Genomic DNA, 13,091 nt, shown 5'->3' on the forward strand with positions numbered 1-13,091 from the left:
AAACTCTCTAAGTCAAAAAGCTCATATTGTTCAAAGATAAATTATATGGGAAAAAAAAAAGATGGTGAGGGGAACTGTAAATTAAGAATTTTAAGATGCATATCAAAAAAACATAAGCAAAGTAGGCCGGGCGCGGTGGCTCAAGCCTATAATCCCAGCACTTTGGGAGGCCGAGACGGGTGGATCACGAGGTCAGGAGATCAAGACCATCCTGGAAAACACGGTGGAACCCCCCCTCTCTACTAAAAAATAAAAAAAAAAAAACTAGCCGGGCGAGGTGGCGGGCGCTTGTAGACCCAGCTACTCGGGAGGCTGAGGCAGGAGAATGGCATAAACCCGGGAGGCGGAGCTTGCAGTGAGCTGAGATCCGGCCACTACACTCCAGCCTGGGTGACAGGAAAGCCCGAGAGACTCCGTCCTCAAAAAAAAAAAAAAAAAAAAAAAAAAAAAAAAGCTAACTAAACTATAATGTTTAGGAGTAGGCACTTAAGTCATAAAGATATATAAGTAAGTGATTAATGGCCGGGCGTGGTGGCTCATGCCTATAATATCAGTTCTTTGAGAGGCCAAGGTGGGTGGATCACTTGAGGTCAAGAGTTTGAGACCAGCTTGGCCAACATGGTGAAACCCTGTCTCTATGAAAAATACAAAAATTAGCTGGGTGTGGTGGTGCACACCTGTAGTCCCAGCTACTTGGAAGGCTGAGGCAGGAGAATCACTTGAACCCAGGATGGGGAGGCTGCAGTGAGCCGAGATCGCACCACTGCACTCCAGCCTGGGAAACAGAGCAGCAAGATCCTGCCAAAAAAAAAAAAAAAAGGCATAAATGATTAATTTTAAAAAAGGCCAGAATAACTGCTCCTTTTGGAGGGAGGGAGGTATGATGGGGACAGGGCACGTGGACGAAGGCACTTCAGGGTGTCTGGCCACATTTAATTTCTTGATGTGGGTAGTGGTTAAAAGGATATTCACCTGATTATTTACTATAGTGAAGTATTTGTTTTGGGTAATTTTCTGCATTTGTGCGGCTTTAACGTAAAAAAGTAAAAACTGGCAGATGGGAGGAGATAAAGGGAGGCAATGCTGAATGTTAATTACCCTCATTTATTGCACTTTTCATTAAAGGTCCTCCTTTGAGAGCCTCTTCTGTGTTGGAGCGGAAGAGAACTCTAGGGCTATGTGTCGGGGAGCAATCCTCTGGGAGGGGGGTGCTGCACTCAGCCATGTCCCGGAAAATCATCTCCTTCTCTTCCAACAAGAGTAGGATTTGTTGGTCCTTCTGTTGAAGTTGTTCTGCAGGATGGAGAAAATGATCTGTGATTTGATTGGCGTTTAGTATTACGAGATGACTAAGACATGAGCACCACCTTGTGGTAATTTATGGAAAGGGACAAGACAGGACACCCCACCCACTGCCCTTTCTTTTTCATCATGACAGCAATATTGTTTCTGTTCTGTGATTTCTATCTGGAAAACCATTCTGGATCTTTTTGGCGAACCATGGAAATTGTGACATAACAAGTTTGCACTTTGCTTCCATTCCCTTGTCCCCTGTTTACTTCTCAGCCCTCTACTCTCTAGCTTCTGTCCACTCTGCAACTGGTTTCCCAGCTCAACTTCACGATTGAATCCAATGAGGTCTTTTAGGTTGTTTTTTTCAGCATTGATGATTACTTCCTCCTTTAAAACATGTGTCCTTCTTTAACTTAGGACACTGGTTCTCTTCCTACCATTCTTTCTCAGGACACTTTACTGATCTGCCATCTGCAATGGAATCTCTTATCTGGGCTCCTGGCTTCTGTCTCAGCTCCATCCTGAGAGCTGTCTTCTTCTTCTTCTTTTTTTTTTGAGACAGAGTTTCGCTCTTGTTGCCCAGATTGGGGTGCAATGGCACACTCTCGGCTCACTGCAACCTCCACCTCCTGGGTTCAAGCGATTAAGTGATTCTCCTGCCTCAACCTCCTGAGGAGCTGAGATTACAGGCATGTGCCATCACCCCTGGCTAATTTTGTATTTTTAGTAGAGATGGGGTTTCACCATGTTGGCCAGCTGGTCTCAAACTCCCAACCTCAGGTGATCTGCCTGCCTTGGCCTCCCAAAGTGCTGTGATTACAGGTGTGAGCCACTGCACCTGGTCTGAGCTGTCTTCTTTACCTTACCCACTTTCCTCTTGAGGATCTCATTCATCCCCATGGCTTCAATTACCCTCTATATGCTGATAATTCATTAAAAAAAAAAAAAAAAATCAAAAGTCCTCCCTTTCTTAGCAGCAGACCATGGGGCCCAAGTGGCCACCTCTACTGAGATGCTTTGTTCTCAGCATGTGAGAAACCAATCTTTTCTCTAGCCCATCACCTCCTCCCTTTAGTGTGGAATCTCATTCTCAGTCAACAACTCTTCATCTTCCAGGTCACCTGATTTGGAAACCTGTGAGAAATTCTTTCTCCTCACTCTGTCCCACCACCAACTGACCAGACTTTTTTTTTTTTTTTGAGAGTCTCACTCAGTCACCCAGGGTGGAGTGCAGTGGCACTATCTCGGCTCACTGAAACCTCTGCCACCCGGGTTCAAGCGATTCTCCTGCCTCAGCCTCCCAAAGTAGCTGGGATTACAGGCACGCGCCACCACGTCCGGCTAATTTTTGTATTTTTAGTAGAGATGGGGTTTCGCCACGTTGGTCAGGCTGGTCTCCAACTCCTGACCCTTGTGATCTGCCCACTGTGGCCTCCCAAAGTGCTGGGATTACAGGTGTGAGCCACCAAGCCTGGCCAACTGACCAGATTTTAATGACCTTATTTCCTACTCACATCTGTTCCCTCTCCAGCTCATTTTCACTTAACCTATCCTAACAGTCTTCCAAATGGTCTTTCTACTCCCAGTCGCTTCCCATTCCCTCAAGCAACTCTCCTAACTAGCTTCAACATGTTTAAAAAAAAAATCTTTTTTTTTTCTTTTTTTAAAAAATTACATCAGTCCCTTGTTGCCTTTTTAATACCTGGTGCTTTTCCAGCTTAAGCTCCCATCCCTTAGCCCTGACCCTCCAAACACATCAAACCTGTCATTCCTTGGCAGACATGTCAAGTCCTTTTTCACCTTTGCACATAACTACTCTTGTGTGCTGAGATAATTTTTTTCAGATGTAGCTCATGCACCAGCTTCTCTGTGAGACTTACTAGATGCAGGATGAGCAGATCCCACACATGTTAATCGTGCCTGTGGTCTAATAAATCACTGTGTGGCCCGTCGTTGAGGTATGTTTCCCCTGCTAGGGTGTGAGCTTCTCAAAGGAAAGGGCTCTTTTTAAGGAATCTTTGCATCTGTTGTACCTAGCAGTATGCCTAGCCAGGTACTTAACAAAATTTAAAGAAGGAAGATTTTTATCCTTGTCATCCTAATCATGGGCCAATAAATCTGCTGTAACTCTGGCTCTGGTCTAAATCTGTCCATATTTTTAATTTTTCCCTCAGTGAGACTCAATGCTTTCATCTGTATGGCTTTAAGACCTAACCAAACTCCTTAGATGCTTACATTTATTTAACTCTAAGCCTTATTTCGACCCAAAGCATAGTCTTTACTTAGAAACATTCGATAAGCCACTGGCAAAGAGAAAAGAGCACCAGGCTTTGCTAAGACAGGGAATAGAATTCTGGCTTAACCATTAACTACACGTGTAACCCTGCGTGGCTTGTCCTTTGTGGGCCTCGACTGTCTCATCTGCACAACGGGGATTAGAATGCCTGTGTTGTAGGGACACTGACAAGACTACACAAAACAGTCAGCACTCAATAAACAGGGGTCAAACATGGATCGATACATACCCTTCTCCCAAAACTTCACCTCACAACTCATTTGTGAACTGCAGATAAGTGATAACGCTAGGGACTGGTGGGAGGATTAAATCAGATTAACTGGAGAATTCTTTTCCCCAAATTCTCTCCTTGTTTTAATTTTAGATGTGACTACAAATTTTGGCAAATTCATCTGTGACAAAGTACAGAGAATGTCATGAGGTTTGAGAACACTGATCCTGAGTTAAGAGAATCAATATTCTCTTGATCCAGTATTGGACACATCCTTACAATCATTCTTTACCAGGACCCATGTCAGCCTGGACTTGGTTTCTCTTTTGTTAACAGCTATTCGTTTCGCTGCTTTCAAGTGCCTTCTGGGGCAGCTTTAGAACTGAGGGCAAACCCGTCCTCTAAAATCCACCAGCAGTCTTCTGCAACTGCAGACATTCCAGACAAGGGGCTCAGACCACTCCCAATGCCTCACCTTTTAATTCTCGGGCTTTGGTGTCCAACATTTTCTTTTCTTCCTCATTCTCACTAGGAATTCCTTCATCTTCATCTCTGTTCCTAATACAACCCAAACAAGACAAAACAAAAAGTTCGTAAGATGTCGATTACTCTGGTCACAGTACAGCCTATTATGAAAACACACAGAGACATCAGGAGGGCTGGGAAGGGTGGGGCCTGGTGGTTAACTTACAGGGTGTTGATTGTGTCCTGAATGATCTGAATCCAGCTGTTTCGTTCCTCTTTGGAGCTGGCATGGACTTCTACCATCTCTGGATCTTTCATCCCCATGCTGATCAGGAATAAACCTTTCTCCTCGTGTGCCACTTCTCTCACAATCAGTTTCTTTAAAGAGATCACTGTTGACTTCTGGTCCTGGAAAAAGGGAAGAGAGCAAATAAAAGATACATATACAATATTCTAACTCTTAAGGACAGCTTAAATCTAAGGTAAGACTAGATGCTGTTAAAAAAGCACACAGTTTGAAAAACAATGGCTGCTTTAGGATAAAGAGAAATATCTCATTTCATTCAGATTTTAACAAAGATTTTCAAAAGGGAAATAGTAATTTATGGCTCTAAAGGTTCCAGTCATGTTTTCTACATGATGAATCTTTCCAGGTTCCCCAAAGAATCCAGTCAGCAATATTATACATGAGCATCATTTATGGGCTCACATGTGAGAAATACTCCAGTGACAGGTTTCTTCATAGGTCAAATAGTCAGATGTCCAAGACACTAAAAGAAGACTGTGATGAAACAGAATAATAATTTTTGGGGAAGAGGGGATGCCAGAAAATTGTGAGGGCGTGTGGGAAATTACTCAGAGGAATTTGTCCTGAGCCATTAAATTTTAAGAGGGCTGGGGAGAGCAATAATATAGTGCTTACATTCCATAACTAACCTAGATGCTTATAATACTATTACAAAAATAACAATTCAGCTTACCAATGAGGCAAAGATGTACTTCTGGTCTTTTTCTTGAAGGAAAACTAAAATGTCAGTGAGAAGAACTGCTTGAACCTCTGGAAAATGGAAATGGGAGAAGGGAAGATAGAACAATGACTACTTAATAGTTACCACAGTCAGAAGGGTTTTTATTGAAGGTGCAATACATACACCCCCATAAGGGCAAACTATGATCTGAGATCACACTCCTCCAAAGCAACAGTTCTACAGTTCTCCAGGATTCACATCTGGTCACCAGATTTTTTAGCAGCATTTTAAAATGGGATTTATCACCAAAGCCTTGTTTTGGAAAAGTTTAAGTACTCAGTCCTAGAAAGATATATCCCATAAGACAAGAGTTTAAGAATAAAATACTTTTAAGAATAAAGCTGAAAAGCTGGACTTGTACAGATGTTAAACAGCAACACAGAGCAGGATACTCCAAAAAATACTCAGGTTGCAATATTTTTTGACTTCTGATTACAGTAATGGGAAAGGTGTGGGGCAGGAGACAGCAATGCTGCCCAAAGATGAAGTATAGAAATATCTAAGTCTAATGAAAAGATGTCCGTCTTCCACACCCTCAAAAGAACAAAGAGTGGCCACACAGGCACCTTCTAGTCTTACAGGTACATGTGAATATAGGGCTCTTTCCTCAGCTCCATATGCAATAGTCAACTTAAACTCTTGCTCTGACTAATCCTCTAGGAGTAGGTAGTAACATTTTCCACTAGTCTCTTGAGGATGGTTTGATGTCTCTGGAGTTGAGTCTATATCGAGCTGGCAGGCTGGCCCCTATGTAACATCTTCACTGTGGAAAGTGAAGTCCACGATTCCCTGGGAAAGGATGGAACTGACTTACGCAGTCCATGCCCCACCTTTTCTTCTATCTTTGCTGCAACTGGAATCCCCTTTCTGTGGAATTCACTGCAAAGCTATGAAGAAAACAGAAGCAAGGACATCTGATTCCTAGGGAGGTCTAATTTTTTTAGGCTAAACTACTGCAATTTTCTGTGTACTGCCATCAGTTATGAAAAAGTTTTTTTTTTTAAAGTTTACTTCTAAATAATTCAGGTGCCTGCACCCTCTCCCTCCCCCCAAATAAGTGAGACACAAATTTTAACTTCATTGAATCTTGAAGTTTATACGATCAGTGTCAGTGGATCAGAAAAAAACAATCCCACCCTTTGTTTTTTTTTTTTTTTTTTGAGACGGAGTCTCGCTCTGTCGCCCAGGCTGGAGTGCAGTGGCCGGATCTCAGCTCACTGCAAGCTCCGCCTCCCGGGTTTACGCCATTCTCCTGCCTCAGCCTCCCCGGTAGCTGGGACTACAGGCGCCCGCCACCTCGCCCGGCTAGTTTTTTGTATTTTTTAGTAGAGACGGGGTTTCACCGGGTTAGCCAGGATGGTCTCGATCTCCTGACCTCGTGATCCGCCCATCTCGGCCTCCCAAAGTGCTGGGATTACAGGCTTGAGCCACCGCGCCCGGCCAATCCCACCCCTTTCAAAGAGTACCTAACATAGTACTGGCTGTACTTGGCATGAATTCACTTGGGGGTGAAAATGACTAAACACCAACTCCTATCTCTACTGGAGGCATTCTAGGCCACAAAACCTATCGTTCTGCCATGGCTTGACCACAACTTTATTCCAACAGCTGGGATCTACTAGTTTTTATTTTGGACATAAATAAATTGCTATGTAAAGGAAAGAATAAAGCGCTGGCTCCAGGCAGCAGCAGCTCTAGGAAATTCAGGCCTTTACAAGAAAAGGCAGGTATTTCTGAACTGCAAGCCTGCTTAGAAGTCTCAAAGAGAGCTAGGGCTCTCGCAACATCACAGAATATTAGGACTGGAGGGAAGGAGCCTTAGTTCGAGTTTATCACAGAACAATGAAACACACAGCCAGCTGGTGGTGGGAAAGGAGATTTCTTTCTCTGAATCTTTTCTGCCCTTCTTTTTTATGCCTTCTGTTACAGTGCAGGCCCAGATGAGCTCTTCCCCAAAGCACTGCACAGTCTCTTGATTTGTCTGTCACCAGTCTCTCTTCACTCCAGCTGCACTCTAAACTGCCCCTAGTTGTTATACTGAAAAACCACCTCATGTAGTATCCCTTTCCTGCTTGCCGTTCTCCTTTTTGAACCCATTCTTTGCCCCCCTCCCTCATCAATAGTATCAACTGTTAACTCCTCAGTCTGGAGAATGCACCTCATCACAACCTGGCCCCTCTCATTTCTTTGGGCTAGTTTCCCGTCACTCCCCCATCATTCACTCTGCTCTCTATTTGAGAGTCCCGGGTGTCCACTCTTCCCTGGACGTGCCACATCCTTTCAACTCGATGCTTCCACTTTCTCTTCCTTAGTGGGGGGAGCACTTTCTCCTTACGTACCAGGTACCTTCCTTGTCATCCTTCAAGACTTGACTCTAATGCTATTCCTCTTGCTTTCTCCTCCATCCCAGCACACATCACACTGTAGAGCAGGTACCTCTTTCCAAGGCTCTTCATTTTGATTTCAACTTCTAAGCAGAGTGTCCTGCTTTATTCATTGTTGAAACCAGTTGATTGCCTGGAACTTCTTTACTATTTGTTCTAAGCATGGGTATTTCCGACAGCAGTTACCTACATCATCACTTACACCTCAGAAACGAAAGCAGCACACATTTCCTCCACCTTCTTTCTATACTGGTGAGGCTGACAGCACTGGCCTAGCCTGCTTCAATGTCCTCAGCTCACTGAGGCCAGGGTGAAGGGGTGGGTATAACTCAAGGCTATTGGTGTAACACATAGACCCATGGAGTATAGGTTTGAGGAAAACAAACAAACAAAATCAAATGTACAGATAAATTAAAAAACAAGCCTCACAGCTTCATTAACTTGACATGGCTGACCATTTGAAATGTAAAAATTAAAACCAAATGGAAAATGGGCATCCTTTATGATTTCTTTTGTTTTAAAGATATATGTATATCATAAAATATAATAATAAATCTAACTGATGTGGGTTAAACTTAACTTTCTATTAGGTGTCTGGAGCTGCAAATTCCTCTAACATTGCTGTGAACAAGCCTGTGAACCTCTAACATCGCTTGTGAACAAGTGATGTGTTTTGAATTCACAGATTCTGTGAAACCGTCGCTGATTGTGTCTCCCTCCTTGTGAGTTTTGCCATAGACCCCAATTCCAACCTGGCTGTCCATCTCTTGTAGGGGAATACACCTTCCTTGACAGCTTGCATATGTGCACTAATCTTATGCTTTGCTTTGTTTTTTTAAAATCTTATTTTCCATTTTCTCTGACTGCATCATTTCTTTGTCATCTTGCTCTATTTTGTATGATTTTGTAGGCCATCACAAACCATTTTTGATATAAGATTATGAAGAACTAAATGCTTGTTGCTCCTGGGTGGTGTTTGGAGATGGGCTCTCTGAGAAAAAATCTGGTAGTGAATTTCCAACAAAAGCACTTGGATTTTGCCTGTTGTACCTGGGCACACACTTAGACAAAAGAGCCAAGCCTTACCTTTCAACCTTCCTGCTGCATTCTTCAGAAACACACTCCCATCACGTACAAGCTTCTTCCGTTTCAAATCTTCCTTGGCAAACATCTGACCACTCTTCATCCTCATGATTGACTTGCTATCTGTCTTTGTATAAATCTCATTGAGACGCACTTTCTTTTCATAACTTGCCACTTTGCTGTCTATAGCTCCAATCACATCCTTCACCAGGCTCAAGGACTGTGCTAGATCTTCCTGCTCCACTTCATTGTCTTGGAAGGAAAGAATAATTCTGCTTTTTATGGCTCCTTTTGGACCAGGGAAGAAGCAAGGGAATCCTGACTTCTCACTCCATATCATCTTTTCCCTTGTGACTATGCTATCAGAGGGAAGCCAACACGTCAGAGGTCATGTGCCTATCCCTCTTGCTGTCATAAGTTTGATTCTAAAAAAAGCCAGAAGTTTTCAATGATTTAAATAATATGCAATCATATGTTGTGCTCTAAAATAAAAGGAACTAAAGACTTCTAGGACGAAGGTAGTAGCAGGAAGAGCAACCAAGTTTTTTAAATTTGTATCTTTGTGTTACTTAATGTAACTTCTGGGAAGAACTGGTGGAAATTATCTCCCAGCCTAGTGATAAGAGAATAGTGTTCAGGTCATTGAACTCTGGATGGAATCAATGTGGTCCCTTTCCTTCTTGCTATCATCCACCCTAAGTCTGGTAACATAACAGTCCAAATTTTCATTCAAGAAAATTATTTTCAAGATAAAACACAAGGTCTCTTTTAGACCTACTAGAGCATGAAACAGCACTTCCATGGGGCCTCCAGTACTACTGGCCACAGAGGAAACAGTCCATTGCCATACAAGACTGGGTTAGAAAGGAGACTTACCTTTGGTACACTGCAATATTCTTTGGAATAAAACTGGGTACTTGGTAATCCGCTGAGTTACAAGCAATATGCACTCTGGAATTCCAAGCCTTCTAACAACTGAACTGCTCATCTTCTTCTGCAAGGGAGTAAACAGACTGTGAGGAATCACATGAAAAAGGCTCTAGTGAAAGCCGACAGGGACACATTGCTCTCAACAATGACGGGGGTTTTCATGTTTCTTATCAATACCTTTACAAAGGCTTGAAAACGCTTATCCTTGGCATAAAGGTCTTTGAAGTAGTTTACAGACTGGTTATGTTGCCCACAAAACTTGCCGTACGTCTTCTTTAAACGTTCTGCATTCTCACCTGAAAACTGCAGAGAAAAGAGAACAGAAGTCATGCCATGGGGCACCAAACTCGTAATGCCATTTTGTAAAATGTTTCCAGTCTACTTGTAAAAGTCAAAAGTGCTTCCTCATAAATTCGCCCAAAAGAATGAAATGGTGCAGCAGCTTTGGAAAGCAGTCTGGCAGTTACTCAAGAGGTTCAACTTTAAATAGGCAGACTATATGGCATACGGATTAAATCTCAATAAAGCTGTTATACAGATTTGAAAAACAACAAAAAATCACAGAAATTTTATGTACTGTGCACATAGGAAATGTAAAATGTATTCTAACTTCTATTTGTCATAAACAGTAATAAAACAATGAGATTCAGTAGGAGTTTTTCATGAGACAATCTTAAATACCTGACCTTGATAAGTTAGACAGATATCACAAACAGCCCTCATTACCTAGGGATCTGTTTGTACTACTTACTTCAGGCCAGTAGTCCTAATAATTCCACAAGGCCCTTAAATCATTCCCAAATGTGTGCAATCTCAATGGTTCATCTGAACGTATGTTCACTTTGTGGTAAATCAATGAATTTCTGTATGCAGTTCATAAAATATATGCTAAGCATTGATTTCCATGTACTAAAAACCTCCAGAGGCAACACAAATTGATCCTTACCAAAAAACTGGAAAGAAGGATTAGGGTAGCTTTTCCCTTCACCATTTACCAATGGAAGAGCTGAGACAGTAAGTTATCTGCTCATATGACAAAGCAAATGCCCCAAAGGTTGATCCTAGCACTGGCAGCACACAGAACCAGCAAATGGAAACTACAGGTTAAACGGTGAATTCTAGCATCAAAGATCTTACTACGGGTTGTACACAAGTGCGAGGAGGTACAAATGGTAATACAAGTCAAAGTTTGATGAAGTACTAAGTTAGATGAAGTAAAAGTTAGATGAAACCAGAAAGGAGGGGCAGAGAGAGAGAAATGAAAATGCCCGAGGGGATGTTTCAGGAGGAAAGGTCATCATTTGTAGGTCTTACTTTTAAGCTCTATCTGTTGCAGCTATCTGTGTTCAAACATTTACCACACTGCATTTGCATTTATTTCATAACATGCTTACTTTTACTCCTAGAATAGGAGTTCCCTGAGGCAGAGGCCTAAGCCATATCATCCCCCTTTGTAGTTCCACCTGGCATTTAATAGATGCTCAGTAAATACCTGAAAAACGAATGAGTGAATGTGCTAATAAATTAATGAAGTGAAGGGTATGGGCTCAAGAATACAAAGGAAAGACAAAATGTACAATTCTCAGACAAATGTTCCAGCAATTAAGCCTCTGCTTCTACACAGCAGCAGATATTTGCCCAAAATCTTTGGGGAATCTGCATCTTTGGGGAAATATCTAGTCAGATGTACATGTTATAACCCTCTGCCTGTAAAGATTATACTGGCAATGTGTTTTTCAAGAATAATATTTTAAAAGATCATTAAAATCTGTCTACGATAATCACATCTAAAAGTACCAAAGTAACTTTTAGCTGAATTTTTTGGAGTATGACTAAAACCATACCACACCTTGATGAAAGTATCAACAATACATATTTTATTAAGTATTTTACAGATAGTCACTTATTCAATTTTCTGTGCTTCAGCTGGTTTTTAGATACATGAGATCCTTCTGATTTGAGGCAGAGGGGAAAGTTGAAGATTTCCAACACACACTGTACACACACACACACACACACACACACATACACACACACTTTTTTTTTTAAATTTTGAGTTGGGGTCTCATTCTCTGCCTAGGCTGGAGTACAGTGGCACAATCACCACCATGGCTTGCTGCAACTTTGAATTCCTAGGCTCAAGTGATCCTCCCACCTCAGGATCCTGAGTGGTTGGGACCACAAGTGCGCACTACCACACCTGGCTTTTCTCATTTTTTTTTGGTAGAGACAGTTCTTGCTACGTTGCCCAGGCTGGTCTTGAACACCTCGCTTCAAGCAATCCACCTGCCTCAGCCTCCCGAAGTGTTGGGATTACAGGTGTGAGCCACCGTGCCCAGCCCCAAATATTTAAATATTTTTCAATTTTTTTTTTTTTTTTTTTTAATGAGACAGAGTCTCACTCTGTCTCCTGGGCTGCAGTGCAGTGGCACGATCTCGGCTCACTGCAACTTCTGCCTCCCAGGTTCAAGTGATTCTTGTACCTCAGCCTCCCATATGCCACCACGTCTGGCTCATTTTTGTATTTTTAGTAGAGATGGGGTTTCATCATGTTGGCCAGGCTGGTCTTGAACTCCTGACCTCAAACGCTCCGCCCTCCTCGCCCCCCAAAGTGCTGGGATTACAGGCTTGAGCCACTGTGTCTGCCCACATTTGTTGATGTCTTAAACTATACTGTTTCTGATGATGGCACAGACTGAGGAAGAAAAACTAAGTTTTACTGCGCATCTATCATATGCATTAGGTAGTTTATATACACACTCCCTTTAACTTCCAAAATAACATTATGAGAGAAACCCTACATCTGCATTTTACAGAAAAGGAAATCAAGGCTCCAGAGAAATTAAATAAGTTCCCTGAGCTTATACAGATAATAAATGGTAGAAACAAGATGTGAATGCATGGCTATGGAACCCCATAACTTCCTCTTTTCCCAACGTATATAAGAACCTGAGATCTTTCCTATTCTCACCTGATTGACAAGCACATCCCCTATCCTCTTGATGAGAAAGTTCTTTTCACTTTTATCCACCAGAGACTCCTCCTTCCGCTCCAGAATCCTCTGAAAGAATTGGCTATGGATACTGATCAGCTCATCCAAACAGGGGAACAGCTTTTCTACCATCTGCTGCTCAAAAAGCAGATCCGTCATCATCCCCCGGCTGTACACATCACTCATGATCTTGAGAGTGCGGACATGATGTAACTCTGTCTGCATCAGCTCTAAAAGGAGGAAAAAGATCAAGGGTCAGGAACACTCTTTCATGAGGATTCTCCCTCAAAGATCATCTGCTGCAGTCCCAAAGCTAGTTTAGAGCCCAGTTTGAACCTTAAAATTGGGTCAATAGCTATCTTTCCCCTAAAGTGTTCTCATTTTTTTTTTTGAGACAGGGTCTGGCTCT

General features: G+C 42.3%; 1 protein-coding gene across 15 annotated transcripts in view; it reads right to left on the reverse strand.

Moving 5' to 3' along the window:
- AKAP13 (A-kinase anchoring protein 13) overlaps positions 1–13,091 on the reverse strand; it is a 266,890-nt gene that overhangs the window by 15,355 nt on the left and 238,444 nt on the right. For all 15 annotated transcript variants that reach the window (XM_031669207.1, XM_031669206.1, XM_031669210.1 and 12 more), the window contains 8 exons: positions 12,662–12,912; positions 9,868–9,993; positions 9,637–9,754; positions 8,764–9,012; positions 5,246–5,322; positions 4,492–4,673; positions 4,276–4,358; positions 1,099–1,293 (listed from right to left, as the gene is read on the reverse strand). In XM_031669207.1, the coding sequence (XP_031525067.1) occupies positions 1,099–1,293; positions 4,276–4,358; positions 4,492–4,673; positions 5,246–5,322; positions 8,764–9,012; positions 9,637–9,754; positions 9,868–9,993; positions 12,662–12,912 (1,281 nt within the window). The remainder of the gene's footprint in view (positions 1–1,098; positions 1,294–4,275; positions 4,359–4,491; positions 4,674–5,245; positions 5,323–8,763; positions 9,013–9,636; positions 9,755–9,867; positions 9,994–12,661; positions 12,913–13,091) is intronic.

The sequence above is a fragment of the Papio anubis genome, chromosome 7 (genome assembly GCF_008728515.1).
Source record: "Papio anubis isolate 15944 chromosome 7, Panubis1.0, whole genome shotgun sequence".
Lineage (NCBI taxonomy): Eukaryota > Metazoa > Chordata > Mammalia > Primates > Cercopithecidae > Papio > Papio anubis.